The 15,788-nt window shown below is 42.5% G+C and overlaps 1 protein-coding gene across 1 annotated transcript in view; it reads left to right on the plus strand.

The window, feature by feature from the left end:
* ZNF341 (zinc finger protein 341) overlaps nt 1-15,788 on the plus strand; it is a 186,818-nt gene that overhangs the window by 21,734 nt on the left and 149,296 nt on the right. Inside the window, exons 3-5 of the mRNA XM_053716200.1 lie at nt 1,609-1,796; nt 2,105-2,254; nt 10,424-10,696. Of these exons, the coding sequence (XP_053572175.1) occupies nt 1,609-1,796; nt 2,105-2,254; nt 10,424-10,696 (611 nt within the window). The remainder of the gene's footprint in view (nt 1-1,608; nt 1,797-2,104; nt 2,255-10,423; nt 10,697-15,788) is intronic.

Genomic DNA, 15,788 nt, shown 5'->3' on the forward strand with positions numbered 1-15,788 from the left:
CCCAAGGGTATCCAAATTTTAAACTGTGAATGAATAGAAACCCAAGTGACAAAGATATTCAATATATAATAAAAAGGATGTAGTAACTTACTCCATATATAAGGAGATTCCGACCCGGCACAGCAAAGAAAGATTTTGACAGTCTTTCAACTAAGGTAAAAAAGGTTTTATTTGCTCAACGCGTTTCAACGTATTACACGTCTTTATCAAAAGCATAAATTAAAACAAGTGAAACAGGTAAGTAAAAACATTACCTGGTTCACTTGTTTTAATTTATGCTTTTGATAAAGACGTGTAATACGTTGAAACGCGTTGAGCAAATAAAACCTTTTTTACCTTAGTTGAAAGACTGTCAATATCTTTCTTTGCTGTGCCGGGCCGGAATCTCCTTATATATGGAGTAAGTTACTACATCCTTTTTATTGTATATTGGATATATTTGTCAGTTGGGTTTCTATTCATTCACAGTTTAAAATTTGGATACCCTTGGGAAGATTGGCATTGGACACTAGGATCCTGTGGGTTCTTGCCATCTGATGTTACACCCTATTTCAGCTGAACAGACACAACTTATGGAGTGAGTATACCGCACCCATATTAATTGCCTTTTACACACGCTTCAAGCCTTTTTCTCTTCATTTTCTAGAGAAAATCATCTAATAGACCTGCGCCATCTATTAGCACTACCTATCTCTATACAGTCACAGAGGAGAGACTGCAAGAAGGCTGCGGTCTGATTTAAAGGAGAGTATCAGTTCTTAGTTCATCTGTTACAGAATATTGTGTTTGTTTCCAATATTGTGTTTATTCCATCTAGCACTTCTGTATATTGCTTGTATCTTGTCCCATTGTTTTATAGTCACTAAAATTTTACACTTATTTTGTCAATATTTAAACAGCTTATTAAACTTTAAAAAATACATCTTCATGTTATTCTCAGGCTAATCTTTTCTTTGAATGCATCATTATATCTAGCATTTATTTAGTGTTTAATGTCCCTTTAGCTATGACACTGTCCCAGAGTAATTATTAGAGATGTGCATTTGGATCCTTCATTAGTATGTGCAATTCGACTTATTTTGGAGCCGAATGGATTCTCATTCAAGATCACTGGTGATCTTACACAAGAATCAATCCGACTCCAAAAAGAGCCGAATAGCTCATACCTCCGCATTTGATTCCTAACGAAGGATCTGAATGCACATGTCTAGTAATTATTAACCCTTATCATAACTGACCTGATCTTCTCCACCAACACATTATAACCCCAAAGCTGCTAATCCTAACAGCGACCAACCCCCAACCCAATTTCACATAATGGCTGACCCACCCCTCCCTCACTGTTATACTAACCATGAAACCACACTGGAAATGCTTAGCTCTAACTAACCCCCTCAATGGGATAGCAGTAAACCCCCAGACCATGCTTATGTTCTTAAGTGAGTAATATTCAGAGTCATCAATACTTCTGTTGAAACCTATGGACTTTGCATATTTATAATAACCAGTTTTAGTTTTGTATTTATACACTAGGACACTAGGTGAATACTGGGATCTATGATTGTTTTCGCTGTGTTTTCACTTCAGAATGCATTTTTTTTTTTTAAGATGATGAAGATGTGTTTCTTTGTGGAAAATGCAAGAAGCAGTTTAACTCACTGCCAGCCTTTATGATTCATAAGCGGGAGCAGTGTCAAGGAAGTGGTCCTTCTTTAGCATCTGTCACAATGGGAACTCACAGTTCATACAACCCACCAGTCAGCTCTGTGCAGCAGTCACACATTAATAACAGGCAGGTAGGTAAAAATGAGAGAAGGGATTATAGAGATTAAATCAATAGATTTCATTAAACAAAAAAAGATAGGAAATTAACAAGAACAAACGGGATGCACAAGGGATTATGAAGAAAAGAAGGGATTGTAAAATATGAGAGTTGTGAGAGGTAAACTAATAGAGAAAATTGTATTCTGCTATTTTTACTAAAAGAGTAATTTAACCACAGTGCCGCCAGCTAATTAGTAGAGAAATTCTGTGTTGTTTGAAAATTGAATCTCCCATGTTTACAAGCCACGGGATTGCTCAGACCTTTATTCTCCACATACAGATCTCCACATACATCGCCGTTCCTCCTTCTCCCCTCATTCAGACCCTGGTTCAGGGAAACGTTTTAGTGAATGATGAAGTCCTGCTATCTGCAATGTCGGCTTTTACCTCCATGGACCAGCCAATACATGCCATACCAGCACCAGTACAGGTGAGAGGCATTATGGGAAGATACGCACATGTTAAATATATTCTTGCATGTCTGTATGCTTGTTCAAACATAACTATGGTTACTTATGTGTATGTAAACATATACATTGTACATCGTCATTTTTAGATCTTAGTATATTCATGTGTACATATTCACAAATGTTTGTAGCTATCTAAATTCTTACGTGTTGTCACCTGTAGTGATTGACTGTACTTTAAAGGGACACTGAACCCACATTTTTTCTTTCATGATTCAGATAGAGTATGACATTTTAAGCAACTTTCTGAAACAGGAACTCCTATTATCAATTTTTCTTTGTTCTCTTGCTATCTTTATTTTAAAAGCAGGACTGTAAATCTTAACAGCCAGCCCATTTTAGGTTCAGCACCATGGATAGTTCTTGCTTATTGGATGCTTACATTTACCCACCAATAAGCAAGCCTAACCCAGGTTCTCAACCAAAAATGGGCCGGCTCCTATGCATCACATACCTGCTTTTTTTTTTTTGAAATATCATTTTTATTCGGGAGGACAAAATGCACACATAAAACAAAAGTACGTGATACTGTCACATTACAGCAGGAAGTGGATATTCATTACAAAGACCTCGGGTAAAGTACAAGTTCCAAATTTAACATGTTATTTACTGGGTCAAGATAACAGTTGAAAATTAAATTTCAGTTTATATAAAAAAATGGGCACAGCAGTGTTGCATAAGTCCTAGTCCCAGACTCCACTTATTTTTTCCTTTTTCTTTACAACAAACAAAACCATAAACCTAACTAAACAGTATATCTCTAGCTAACAAGTACAAATAGTAAAACCTCTATCAGAGGTAATCATTACGGACCTTGTGAGAAAGGACCGTTGGGGTGCTGAGGCCTGGCTGGAAAAAAAAAAAAAAAAAAAGGGGGGGGGGGATATTGTAGTGGTAGTGATAGGGGAGGGGGGGAGGGCAAAAGTACAGGTAAGTTACGGAGTTTGACCTAATATCCCCTATAGATTTTTAGTTGAGTAGGTGGTCCCAGTCTCCTCTAAGTGCGTCTTCCATGAAGGCAACCGAATCCCTAAAAGGTCTGAGGATAAGCCTCTGAACCTCCAGTTCGAAAGTGAGTATAAGTCTGCGCCATTTACGTAGGAACCGGCCTAATCTATTCTGAACATCGGTTCTCACGTCCATCTGTTCTATGAAAATTTGTGATTTTAGCAAATTTTTGAAACCCCTGAAAGAGGGACCTTTGTCTGCTATCCAATGTTGTAGTAAGTGTTTCATAGCCACTAAGATAATTAGGCTCAGTACTGAGTCTTGTTGTCGGAGCCTCTCATCCCACAACAGAAATATTATAGTCTCAGGGAGTAAGTCAATCTGTATCTGTAACCGCCTTCTCAGCCAGAATTGTATCTTTCCCCAGTATTGCCTAATTGGGGGGCACTCTCATATGTAATGGAGAAGCCCGGGGTTAGCTAAGGCGCATTTAGTACACTTGTTCGGTGAGGACGGAGCCCATTTTGCCAGTGTCTTTGGGGTGAGGTAGGCCCTGTGGAGAAAACGTATTTGGGATTCCCTGTATGAGGCTGACAAAGTAGCTTTCCTGGTCTTTTCCAAGCTGTTCCTTACCTCTACCCAAGAGACCTCTCTCAAACCCTCTCTAACCCAACCTGTCTGTATCGAAGACTGATGAGAAGTGAAAAGGTGCTGTAGAAGTGTCTGGTAGATTTCTGAAAGCGAGAACCTACCCATGGTGTATAGTGTCTGAGAAAGGCGGAAGGGAGAACCCTCCCAAAAGTCTGCACCGTCTCTGATCAGCGCCCCCATATAGTGGCGAACCTGTAAGTAGGCATAGAAATGTGTCCTAGGTATATTGTAGTCTCTCTGCAAGGCTCAGAATGTTTTGATTGCTTTTGATAATGGATCTAACAGGTGTTTAAGTGAAGACAGTCCCCGCTTCTCCCAAATGCGAAAAGGCAGGGTCTCGGAACCTGCCGGGAAGTCTGGGTTTCTTCTAATCGGTAAGTAGGGGGAGGCATGGCAAGTTTTACCCAGGTATTTGTGTGCCAGTAACCAGGCCTTTAAGGGGTCTTTGTATAGCATGTTAAGGCCCAGGGGTCTTAGGGATCTTGTGTCTGGTACGTGTGGAAGGTAAGCCAAAGAGACATCGCCCAGCACCGCCTGTTCTAGATTTATACGACAAAAATGTCCAGTGCCGACCTGCCAATCCACCACCAACCGGATCAGTGCGGCCCAATTGTATAGCCGGAAATCTGGAAGCGCCAGACCTCCATGAAGAAAGGGCAAGCTAAGCTTGTCTCTTGAGATCCTTGATTTTTTCCCCTGCCAGATAAAGGCTCTCGCTGCCGAATTTAAGAGTTTGATATCAGATTTGTTCACAAGTAAGGGGAGCATGAGTAATGGGTAGAGTAATCGAGGGAGTACCACCATCTTGAGTAGGGCCACCCTTCCCGACAACGAAAGTGGGAGAGATCTCCAACTGTTCATCTGAGCCCTAAGTTTCGCGCAGACAGGGGTCAGATTATTAGCATATAGTTTGTTGGGGGAGAAGGGGTACCTCACATCTGAGCCCCTAGTGCGGTTCAACCAGAGAATCTCCGATTTTTGCACGTTGACTTTATAGCCGGAGAAGAGGCCAAATTCGGCAAGGTTTTGCAGAATGTTAGGTAGGTGCACTTGGGGGTCCTGCACGAATAGGAGCATGTCATCTGCATATAGAGCCAGGTGCTGCGGGACACCCGCAACATCGATACCTGGAAAGGTTTGACGAAGCTTGATGGCCAATGGCTCCAAGGCTAAATTGAAAAGGAGGGGTGACAGAGGGCACCCCTGCCTAGTACCCCTGTGCAGTTGAAGGCTGGGAGAGAATATATTATTCACTAGCACGTTTGCCATTGGTGACTGATAGAGATTTTTGATAAGGGTAAGGAAGGGACCGGTGAAGTTGGCTTGAGCCATGGTGTGGAACAGATGATCCCACTCCACACGGTCAAAGGCCTTTTCCGCGTCCAGGGATAGCAGAAAGGCCTCCGGTCTATCTTCCCTATGGGCGTGGTTACCTGTCCAGAAGTGTTGGACAATCTGCAAAACCCTTCGCACATTAACCGTCGATGAGCGTGCGTACATGAAGCCCGTCTGGTCTTCATGGATGATATTGGGCAGAATGAACTTCAGTCTCTCAGCAAACAACTTGGTGAGGATCTTGTAGTCCGAATTCAATAAAGAAATCGGCCTATACGACTCAGGAAGCAGAGAATCTTTTCCCGCTTTATGGATTAATGTGATAGAGGCCGATAGAAATTCCGGGGAGGGGGTTTTCTCCCCTTCGGAATAGGCTGTGAACAGATCCACGAGGGTGGGGGCCACTTGTGGTTTGAGTAGGCGATAGAATTCAATCGGTAGGCCATCAGGGCCAGACGCCTTACCCATTGACATGCTCATAATGTTTTTTTCTACCTCCTCTCTTGTTATGGGGGCATTCAGCGTAGCTGATTGTTCCTCCGAGAGTTTTGGGAGATTGATCGTCTCCCAAAAACGATCCCTCACCTCGTTCCCCGTGGGGAGTTCGCTTGCATACAGAGAGGAGTAGTAGGAAGCAAAGGCTTCTGCAATAGCCCCTGGGTCCCTCAGGACTCTGCCCCCAACCTTGATCGCCGCAATATGTTTGGAGGAGGTTCTCTGTTTCACCAAAGTGGCCAAAAGTTTTCCCGATTTGTCCCCGTACCGGTAATATCTACCCCGGGTTTGTATAAGCGCCTGAGAGGCCTGGTGCGCAAGGAGTGAGTCATACTCCAGTTTGATGCCGGTATAGGCGCGGTAAGTGTTATGGGAGGGGTTAGTGCAATACGCACGGTAAGCCTCTGCCAGCCTATCTCTCAATCCCGCAACTTTCTCCGTGCATTGCTTTTTTCTACGGGCCATAAACGCAATGATGTTGCCCGAAAGAACGGCTTTAGCCGTGTTCCAGAAGAGTTCTGGCGAATTTAGATGTTGGATGTTGTTTGTCCTATATCATCCCAACAGTGCACAAGGTAGGACTGAAATTCTTGGGAGGTTACCAGATATTTTGGGAAACGCAGGGTACGTCTGTTAGGCACCCTGGGTGTGATATCAAGAAAAAGTGCTATGGGAGCGTGATCAGAGACAATAACTTCACCTATCTTTGTATCTATGACCTGCATGATCGTCGAGTTTGAGATCAGAAATAGATCAATGCGTGACATAGAGGGCGTTGCCCTGGAGACGCAGGTATAGTCTCTGCCATCGGGATTAAGTTGACGCCAGATGTCAGAGACATCCAAGGCGCCTCCCAGACCTTCGAAGACTTCTCTCTCAAATTTGTCTGATACTCTAGGCAGGCTTTTCGCTGCACATCTGTTAGGATCTCTTAGCCTATCGCAATGGGGATTGGGGGCTAGATTGAAATCTCCACCTAAGATGATGTGTGTACCCAGGTAGGGTGTGAGTAGGGTCGTAATGGAATCCCAGAATTTTCTGTCTTTTTGGTTTGGGGCATAGATGTTACACAGGGTGTAGGTGTTGTTTAGGATTCTAATCTGTACTACCAGGTATCTACTTTCTGGGTCTTGAAGCACATCTAAAATCTCATATTCCAGTTGTTTACCGAAAAGTATAGTCAATCCTCTACTAGCTGACTTATATGAGACAAATTCAACTCTTCCCACCCATCCAGTCTGTAATTTACTATGTTCTAAATCTGAGAGGTGGGTCTCCTGCAAGAATACAATTTCTGCACGTTTTTTCCTTAGGTGGGTTAAAATCGACTTCCTCTTAATAGGGGAGTGAATTCCCCCAACATTCCAGGAATATAAATTAAATCCTATCTAATGGGGATGATATGAGTGTTATGGGCATGTTCATGGTTAGGGGTGGTGAGGTGCTAGTGGCATCGTAAACAAAGACAGGGGGGGTGGGTGGAGGGAGAAAGAGGCAGAGGGTTGTGGGATCGTAGAAAGAGGGAGGGAGGGAGGTAAGAAAAAAAAAAAAAAAAAAGGGGGGGGGTTTCAAACCTTTGCGGCGTGGGTAGAGGCTCCCGGTTCAGCCCTTCTCCATGCCGAGCCCCAGCCAGGCCCCAATAAACACACATTGCAAACCATGGCGCTGTAATGAAATTCAAATTTGTCATCAGAACCCAATCTAATACAGCATTTATAATAAGATCAGCAAAAATTAACATGTTATGACAGATATTTTTTTTTCCATCATGCGCGCCAACAATAGAGAGCAGCCAAAGAGAAGCTGCCTCAACTAAAAACTCAAAACCTTTGTAACCAAATCTTGTGAAGTCACAACCGGGGCAATCCACCAGGGCTGCCCCGAGTGTGGACCCTTGGTCCGGGCGCGGGCCAGACACTCGGCCCTCCTCCTCCGAGGGTCTCAATAGTAGCGTGATTAATTGAGACAGAGCCAGTATCCATGTCCAATTAACCATTATTGCAATTTAAGTTTGATACAATCGAACATAATTAAACATTTGTTAGTCAGACCTGTATTTCCCATTCAACCCTCCTCCCCTCTCAGTTGTCTCTGGGGGCTGCGTGTGGGGCTGCGCACTGGGGGTTCATAGTTGTCTAAGAAATCCCGGGCAGCAGCCTTGGGTTTCGAAGAATCTGGAACCCCTGGGGGTGATTAGTTTGAGCCTAGCGGGGTACAAAAGGAAGGCCTGTTTACCCTCCTTATGAAGCTGTGAGCAAAGGGGTGAGAATTCTCTGCAGCGTTTCATGAGGTCCGCAGAGAAGTCTTGGAATAGTAGTAGTCTTGAGTTTTCAAACATCAGCTCGCCTACTTTTCTGTAAGCTCTCAAGATGGCAGTTTTGGTTTGAAAATGCAAGAATTTAATCATTATGGGGCGAGGTTGGTCCAAGTTCTGACTAGGTCTATCCGGCCCTACCCTGTGCCCTCTCCACCCCTCCAGCAAGGTCTTTGATAGATATGTTCAGTAGTGAAGGTAAAGTGTTTTCTATAAAATGAATCAACTCCTGTTGTTTAACGGATTCTGGGAGACCAAGGAGACGCATATTATTGCGCCTCGATCTATTTTCTAGATTGTCTATTTTCATCTGGAGAGATATGTTTTGTTTCTCTAAGTGTGTTATTCTACTCGATGTATTGATGTTAGAGTCTTCCAGGTCTGATATTCTACCCTCTGCCTCTCCCAACCTGGTTGAAAACTGTTTGACCTCCCCCGCCAGGGTGTCTACACCCCTTTGTAAGTTGTCAATTTTAGGAATGAAAAGCAGGGTGATTTGTTTAACAATAGGATGGGTTTCCACCTGTTCCCCCTCTATTGGGGTTTCAGAACTGTGACCCTGAGTGGGTAGGTCACTAGCAGCTCTATGGCGGCGGTCATTGGCTTTACTACGACTCGCCATTGGGGTGTTAGTTAAAAATGTATCCATATACCTAGGGACCTGTATGGGAAGATGTGAGGTATTGAAAAGCAGGTGCTACGTTGTTATAACAGAGTGAAATGTCAAATACCACTCACAAAAACACCCACAAAAACACCAAGATATGGTAAGGCAATTATAGTACAGAGAACATCAATCATCAGTAAGCAAAATAGTGCAACAGAGTAAACATTGTCAAAACCTGTCGGCAATGGGGGCATGGAATTCCTACACTCCCACCCCAGTCTGAAGCCTCCTTGCAGGAAGATAGAATCCCAGAATGAGCTAGGGACCACACTGCTTCATAGGGAAAAGGAAAGGATTGGTTAGAGGCAAAAATTGACAGCAATTATACACCAAGCAGTACAGAGCAGCTTTACATAATATGGTAGCAGAAAAAGTTGGACACTGTAGTTCTAGGAGAGTGTCCCTGGGTATCAAGGTGCACAGATATGATGTGGCTCAGCTTCACTCTCCAGGGGTCTTGGGAAGCAAAGTGACCGTTTCTTTTTCCCTGCAATATGGACGAACTCTGGAGGGAGTTAATTTTTGCTGTGCATGCCTGTTTCACCAGGACCTGTTGCAAAATATCCTGTTAAGGTCTGGTGTAGGGCCAGCAGGGGTGTCCAATAAAGTTTTATCCCACAAAAGGCCAAGCAAATACCGGAGTGGTCACCTCCGTGGGCAACTAAGAGAAACCCAGTCCAAATGTTCACAGGGGGGTGTAATGGTATCAAGCAGGCCCAAGCTAGTGTCTTTGATATGCACTGTGAATTCAACTAGTAGCGGTGACCAGTTATATATATGGGCAGAGGAGGATCACATGGGGGTACAAGTGTAATGTTCTTACCCTATACAGCGACAATGTCCTGTGAACGTGGGGTGTCTCCCCGGTATGCCCACGAGTTTCAGCGCCAATTGGAGGGAGTCCCCAACAGATTTCTCCGATGTCCAAGGGCCCTCCTAGGCGAGCGGGCCGGCTCACTGACCTTTCGAGCGTTCACTGACAGGCCGCGGCAAGGACCATGTGGCTATAGGCCCCGCAGACCAAGAGCATGGGTCCGAAGTCTGGGGTATCCGGTGTCGGGGGTTAAAGTGACCTGTCCCTGCGATGTTCAGCCTCACCGTCCACTCCTCGCTGTTCCGACTCTGGAGGATGGTGAGCCACGTGGGCCCAAGATGGCGTCAGCCGAGTCTGTGGCGCAGATCCCCACGGCAGCTCTATATACCCAGAAAATCGTCAAGAGCAAGAGGCGGAGGCCGGGCTGACCTCCGCGAGCGTATTCGTGAGTAGCCGTCCGATGAAAGAATCTCCTTGTTAGGCTGGGGGTCTTCGGTGGGGGAGCCGGGTTCACTCCTATGAAAAAGTGCTGAAAGGAGTCGCCTTCAAGCAACTCCTCCGCTCCGGGCAGCGAGACCTGCCAAGGATTTTTTCGTGGGGCTTCAGGGAGGCAGCTGGGTAGATGGAGGGCAAAGTTAGTCGCCAGTGAGCTATAAAAAGCAGATTATTGGGCAAGTAAAAGCAGGTTGATGCGGAGCTCTGCTGCTCTGCTGCCTATCCCCCACATATCTGCTTTTTAAATAAAGATAGCAAGAGAACGAAGACAATTTGATAATTGGAGTAAATTAGAAAGTTTCTTAAAATTGCATGCTCTATCTGAATCATGAAAGAAAAAAAATTGGGTTTAGTGTCCCCTTAACAATGATGTGCAACCTTCAGTCTACTCATCCTTATTTTGTCTTTTGCAGAGTCACCTGAGTATGCATTCTGGAGGCACCTACCTTCCTGTTCCTTCTCTCCCACCCCGTCCTCCTCACCCTGCCCCTACACTCCACACTGCACCACCTCCTCATGGGGCTCCTCCTCCTTCTTCAGGACAAAACCCTTTGGGGATCCCAGTGCAAGCGAGCAGCAGCAGCTGTAGTACAGTAGTGCAGGTTTACAGCTCACCCATCAGTATGCCAGGGAGCCTGGGCATGGAAATCCACGGGCTGGGTGTCACTCCTTATACGCAAGTTGAGGTAAATACAATTAAGTGAAAATTAAGTATTGAGAGTAACACATTGTAAGTGTTAGGGTCCTCCCAATCTGATTTTTTAATTAGTATCATGATACTTCTAAGGCAAATAAAACACTAATATGTCTAAAAAGGGCATTGGAGCAGAATCCAGCCTCCCACTCCAGTAAGAGAAATAGAATTATTAAATACAAAATTAGCAGATCTAGGCAAGTATCCCTACTTGCTTACCCCCAGAAGTACTCTGTATAAATTGTTACCAACGCACAAGGAAACTCTGGGTAAGATATGCAAATTAGATATTCAATATTTTAAATTTTTTACCTCCAAGTACTGTTTTACACACAGCAATCTCCTTTATGGGGTAAGATGCAGCAAGAGAAACCACTTCTGGACAGCTGTTTTTAGTTTTTGACTATTATCAGCAGAAGGTAGGTTTATTTAACTTGCTGCTTGGTGAAGCTTCTTTCCAGAGAAATATATATATATATATATATATATTGTTTTATCAAGAAGTCACACTTTAAAGTAAATGTAAAATGTCATTTCAAGGACCAATCAAACTGTGGAACTCTTTATCTGAAGAGGACTATAGTAACTGCCAAAACAGCTGAGTAGATGACTTTAAATGGGTTCCTCAAATGTATTTTTGATCAAACAAAATCCAATGTTATGATTGGTTCTGTTACATGGGTTCACTCTTAAACTTATTACTGTCAGTTTACATAGTTTTTTTTATTCTAAAAACATGGATGAAACAGGAACTGTGAACTCAATGCACTTTTTTCTACTTTGAGCCTCGTCTTCTATGTTACTCTGTAGTTTCATACACTCATTTCTAAGTACAGCATATGACCTCTCTTTATAATATTAATACATGACTGGAAAAAGAATATAATAAGACTGTTTAACCATTCTATTAATGTTTTGTGTATGTAGAAGTAATTCATTCCTAATGACCTTTTATGTGATGGACTGCACCAGCCATTTTGTTTTACTTTCATAAAATTTTACTCATCTGTACTTGTGTTTTAATAGCTAGTTTGTTTACAAAATGCAGTATTTTCCGTGTTCTGTTTTTATAAAGGCCAAATTCTTCCAGCACCTGAGCTCCACGTAGGTCTGCCAGCTCCAAGAGTAAAGCAACCCCAAGAGTAATCGCAAACAAAAGAAGCAGCACCACCAGTATCTTAGAATGGATTTATTCAGCTAAACAGCTTAAACAGCCAGATCAAAAAATACAAAGTTTCGGATCTAGTCCTTAATCATGTAAGAATATACCTGAGATCCTCATGCCTTAAAAACCTCCAAACCACACCCCCTACCCACCTGACCTACCTATAGTCCTAACACAATTATATATGCAATTACATATATTGGATTCACTAAACAAAATATTGAATTATTGCAACACAGAATGTCCATTAGGCTAAAAGGGGGCAAGACATTTCTCATATTACAAAATACAGATCATCTTTATAAATATATATATTACAAATATAAGTACACACATCACAGACATAGTGAAAGATCAAACTCTCTATTCATTCCCTTGGGTTACATAGTCCCACGTTTACTAACCCAAAATGTCTACCTAACTTTCAGAATTTTAGATCTATCGCCAACATGTTCTAAAATTTGAAACCTTGGCTCAGGTTGTGACCAGTAGATAAAAAATGATTGGCAACAGGTGCATCTGTTTTCTTGGTCCTGATATTACTCTTATGTTGATTTATGTGCTCGCGGACAGTGCGGGTGGTCTCCCCCACATACCCAAGCCCACATGGGCACTTAATATAATAGACTGCAAAATCAGTATTGCAGGTAAAATGGCCTCTAATCTCATATTTCTTTCCTGTACTCGAGTGACAAAAAGAAGGCCCTTTAATAATGCTATTGCAATTAGAGCAGCTAAGACAGGGAAAGCTGACAAAATTATTTTTACCAATATAACTTTGTATCTTTTTCTTAGAAGGACCAATATCTGCACGCACCAGCTCATCCCTGAGGTTCCTACCCCTCCTATAGGCCGACATTGGAAAATTCCTAAATTCCTTAACATCAGGATTACATGTCTGCAATATATGCCAATCTTTGTAAATAATATTGCAGATTTTGTTACTTAATTGGGAATATTGGCTGACAAACGCCAGCCTATCTGTTTTTTTTTCTTTGTATTACCCCCAATATCTTTCTGTTCAAGTAGGGATTGCCTAGGAGTTCCTAGAACATTATCAATTTCTTTTTGAATTAATTCAGATGGATAACCCCCTATCCTTAAAGCGATCACCCATCTCCATAAGCCTCTGTTTAACTCGACCAGTTTCAGATACAATACGCCTAACTCACAAGATTTGGCTCCTAGGGAGAGATCTAATTAAGCAGGGGGGGGGGGGGTAGGCACTTGAATAGTGTAGAAGAGTGTTACAGTCTGTATCCTTCTAATGTAGATCAACTACAAGACCATGAGTATTCTTTAGTACCCTAGTATCCAAAAAAAAACACACTCTCCTCGCTATATGCCAATTTAAACCTGATGTGACGAGTTGCAGAGTTCAAATCACTCACACATTTCTCCAGGGTTCCAAAATCTAATCTATATATCGCTACCAGGTGGCGCCATACAGCAAAAATAATGGATGGTTATAGACAAAATATTCTTCATAAACATTCATAGAGATGTTGGCATATGTTGGGGCGACATTGGAACCCATGGCCGTACCCTGGAGTTGTAGGTAGTAATGATCCTCAAACAGGAAATAATTACATCTAAGGAAAATATCCAACAACTGTAAAATAAACTCCTTCTGTACACGAGTGTATCTATCGTCCTTACTCATTATCTTTCCCACAGCCCCAATGCCAGTCTCATGAGTAATGAAGGTATGCAATGACGTCACACCCAGGATAAAAAGAATGCTCTTAGTATTCTCCAAAGGCAAGCCCTGCAGTTTACTTAAGAAGTCACCAGTATCTTTAATGTATAAATTTGAATTCACAAATGGTCGTAATACCCTATCCAGGTAAACTGATACTTTAGACAGTATGGAACCCATACCTTCCACAATAGGGCGTCCAGGAGGGGCCTCAATATTTTTGTGGACCTTAGGGAGGGTATAGAGGACAGGTGTAATGTCCTCAGAATCCAATATGAAGCATGCTGTAACACTATTAATCACATCATTTTTCAGCAGCTGCCTGTACACAGCTCCCAATTTCTCCTTTAATTTTGAAGATGGGGTTATAAGGCAATTTCATATATACCTCCTCATCAGATAATTTGAGTATACATTTCTTGTACAGGAATACCTTTATTTTTAATCCCTCTATGGCCATAAAAATTAGCACTGTCACAAAGACCCATTACATTTTTTTTTGTCTTTGTGACCATGCTAATTTTCAGGGCTATAGAGGGGTTAAGAGTAAAGGTCTTTCTGTACAAGAGAAAGCTGCCCTCTTAAATTTAAAGAATAATAAACAGCTGATAATTAAAGTGTCCGATACTTTACATTACACCTGTCCTCTATACCCTCCCTAAGGTCCACAAAAATATTGAGGCGCCTCCTGGCCACCCTATTGTGGCAGGTATGGGTTTTATACTGTCTAAAGTATCAGTTTACCTGGATAGGGTATTAAGACCATTTGTGAATTCAAATTCATACATTAAAGATACTGGTGACTTTTTAATTAAACTGCAGGGCTTGCCTTTGGAGAATACTAAGGGCAATTTTTTTAGCCTGGATGTGACGTCATTGTATGCCTCCATTACTCATGATGCTGGCATTGGGGCTGTGGGAAAGATAATGAATGAGGACGATAGATACACTCCTGTACAGAAGGAGTTTATTTTACAGTTGTTGGATATTGTCCTTAGATGTAATTATTTGCTGTTTGAGTATCATTACTACCTACAGCTCCAGGGTACGGCCATGGGTTCCAATGTCGCCCCTACATGCGCCAACATCTATATGAATGTTTATGAAGAATATTTTGTCTATAACCATCCATTATTTTTGTTGTATGGCGCCACCTGGTGGCGATATATAGATGATGTTTTTGGCGTGTGGCTGGGCGACATTGGAACCCTGGAGAAATTTGTGAGTGATTTGAAATGTGCAACTTGTCACATCAGGTTTAAATTGGTATATAGCGAGGAGAGCGTGTTCTTTTTGGATACCAGGGCATTAAAGGGTACTCATGGTCTTGTAAGAAGGATACAGACTGTAACACTCTTCTACACTATTCTAGTGCCCACCCTCTACCTTTATTAGATCTCTCCCTATAAGCCAACTCTTGCGAGTTAGGCGTATTGTATCTGAAACTGGTCGAGTGAAACAGAGGCTTATGGAGATGGGTGATTGTTTTAAGGATAGGGGTTATCCATCTGAATTAATTAAAAAAGAAATTGATAATGTTCTAGGAACTCCTAGGCAATCCCTACTTGAACAGAAAGATATTGGGGTTAATACAAAGAAAGAAACAGATAGGCTGGTGTTTGTCAGCCAATATTCCCAATTAAGTAGCAAAATCTGCAATATTATTTACAAACATTGGCATATTGTCAGGGCTTTTTCCCTGTTTTGCCATTTTACTCACCTCTCTTGCTGACTCTGGTGCATACTGTGTAATGCTGCTCATTTCCTGCACTTCCTTTTATGGTCAGACTGGTGTACATCATCCGTGTGAAACAGGATGCAGTCTCAGAATTGTGATGTCATCACTTATTTAAATGGCCTCTGTTCAGTATGCTTTGCCCTTGCGTTGTCTCAGACCTGTTTGTGAGAACTCCTGTGTATTACCGGCTGTCTGACGTCCCTCCTGGTTCCTGATCCCTGACTTGTTCCTGAGTCTGTTATTCTCCTTGTTCCTGATTCTGTTATTCTCCTTGTTCCTGATTCTGGCTCGTCTCACTACTCGCTTTGGCTCCTGACTCGGCTCGTCTGACTACCTGCTCTGGTTTTGATTCCTGGCTTGTTATTTGACTTATGGACTTTTTATTATTTTTTGCTATCAATAAAGGTGTGATTATTTTTGCACTTCTCGTCTCAGTTTGATTCCTGGCATCCTGACATTACGCAAGGGCCATGAATCCTGAT

Source organism: Bombina bombina, chromosome 1 (assembly GCF_027579735.1).
Source record: "Bombina bombina isolate aBomBom1 chromosome 1, aBomBom1.pri, whole genome shotgun sequence".
Lineage (NCBI taxonomy): Eukaryota > Metazoa > Chordata > Amphibia > Anura > Bombinatoridae > Bombina > Bombina bombina.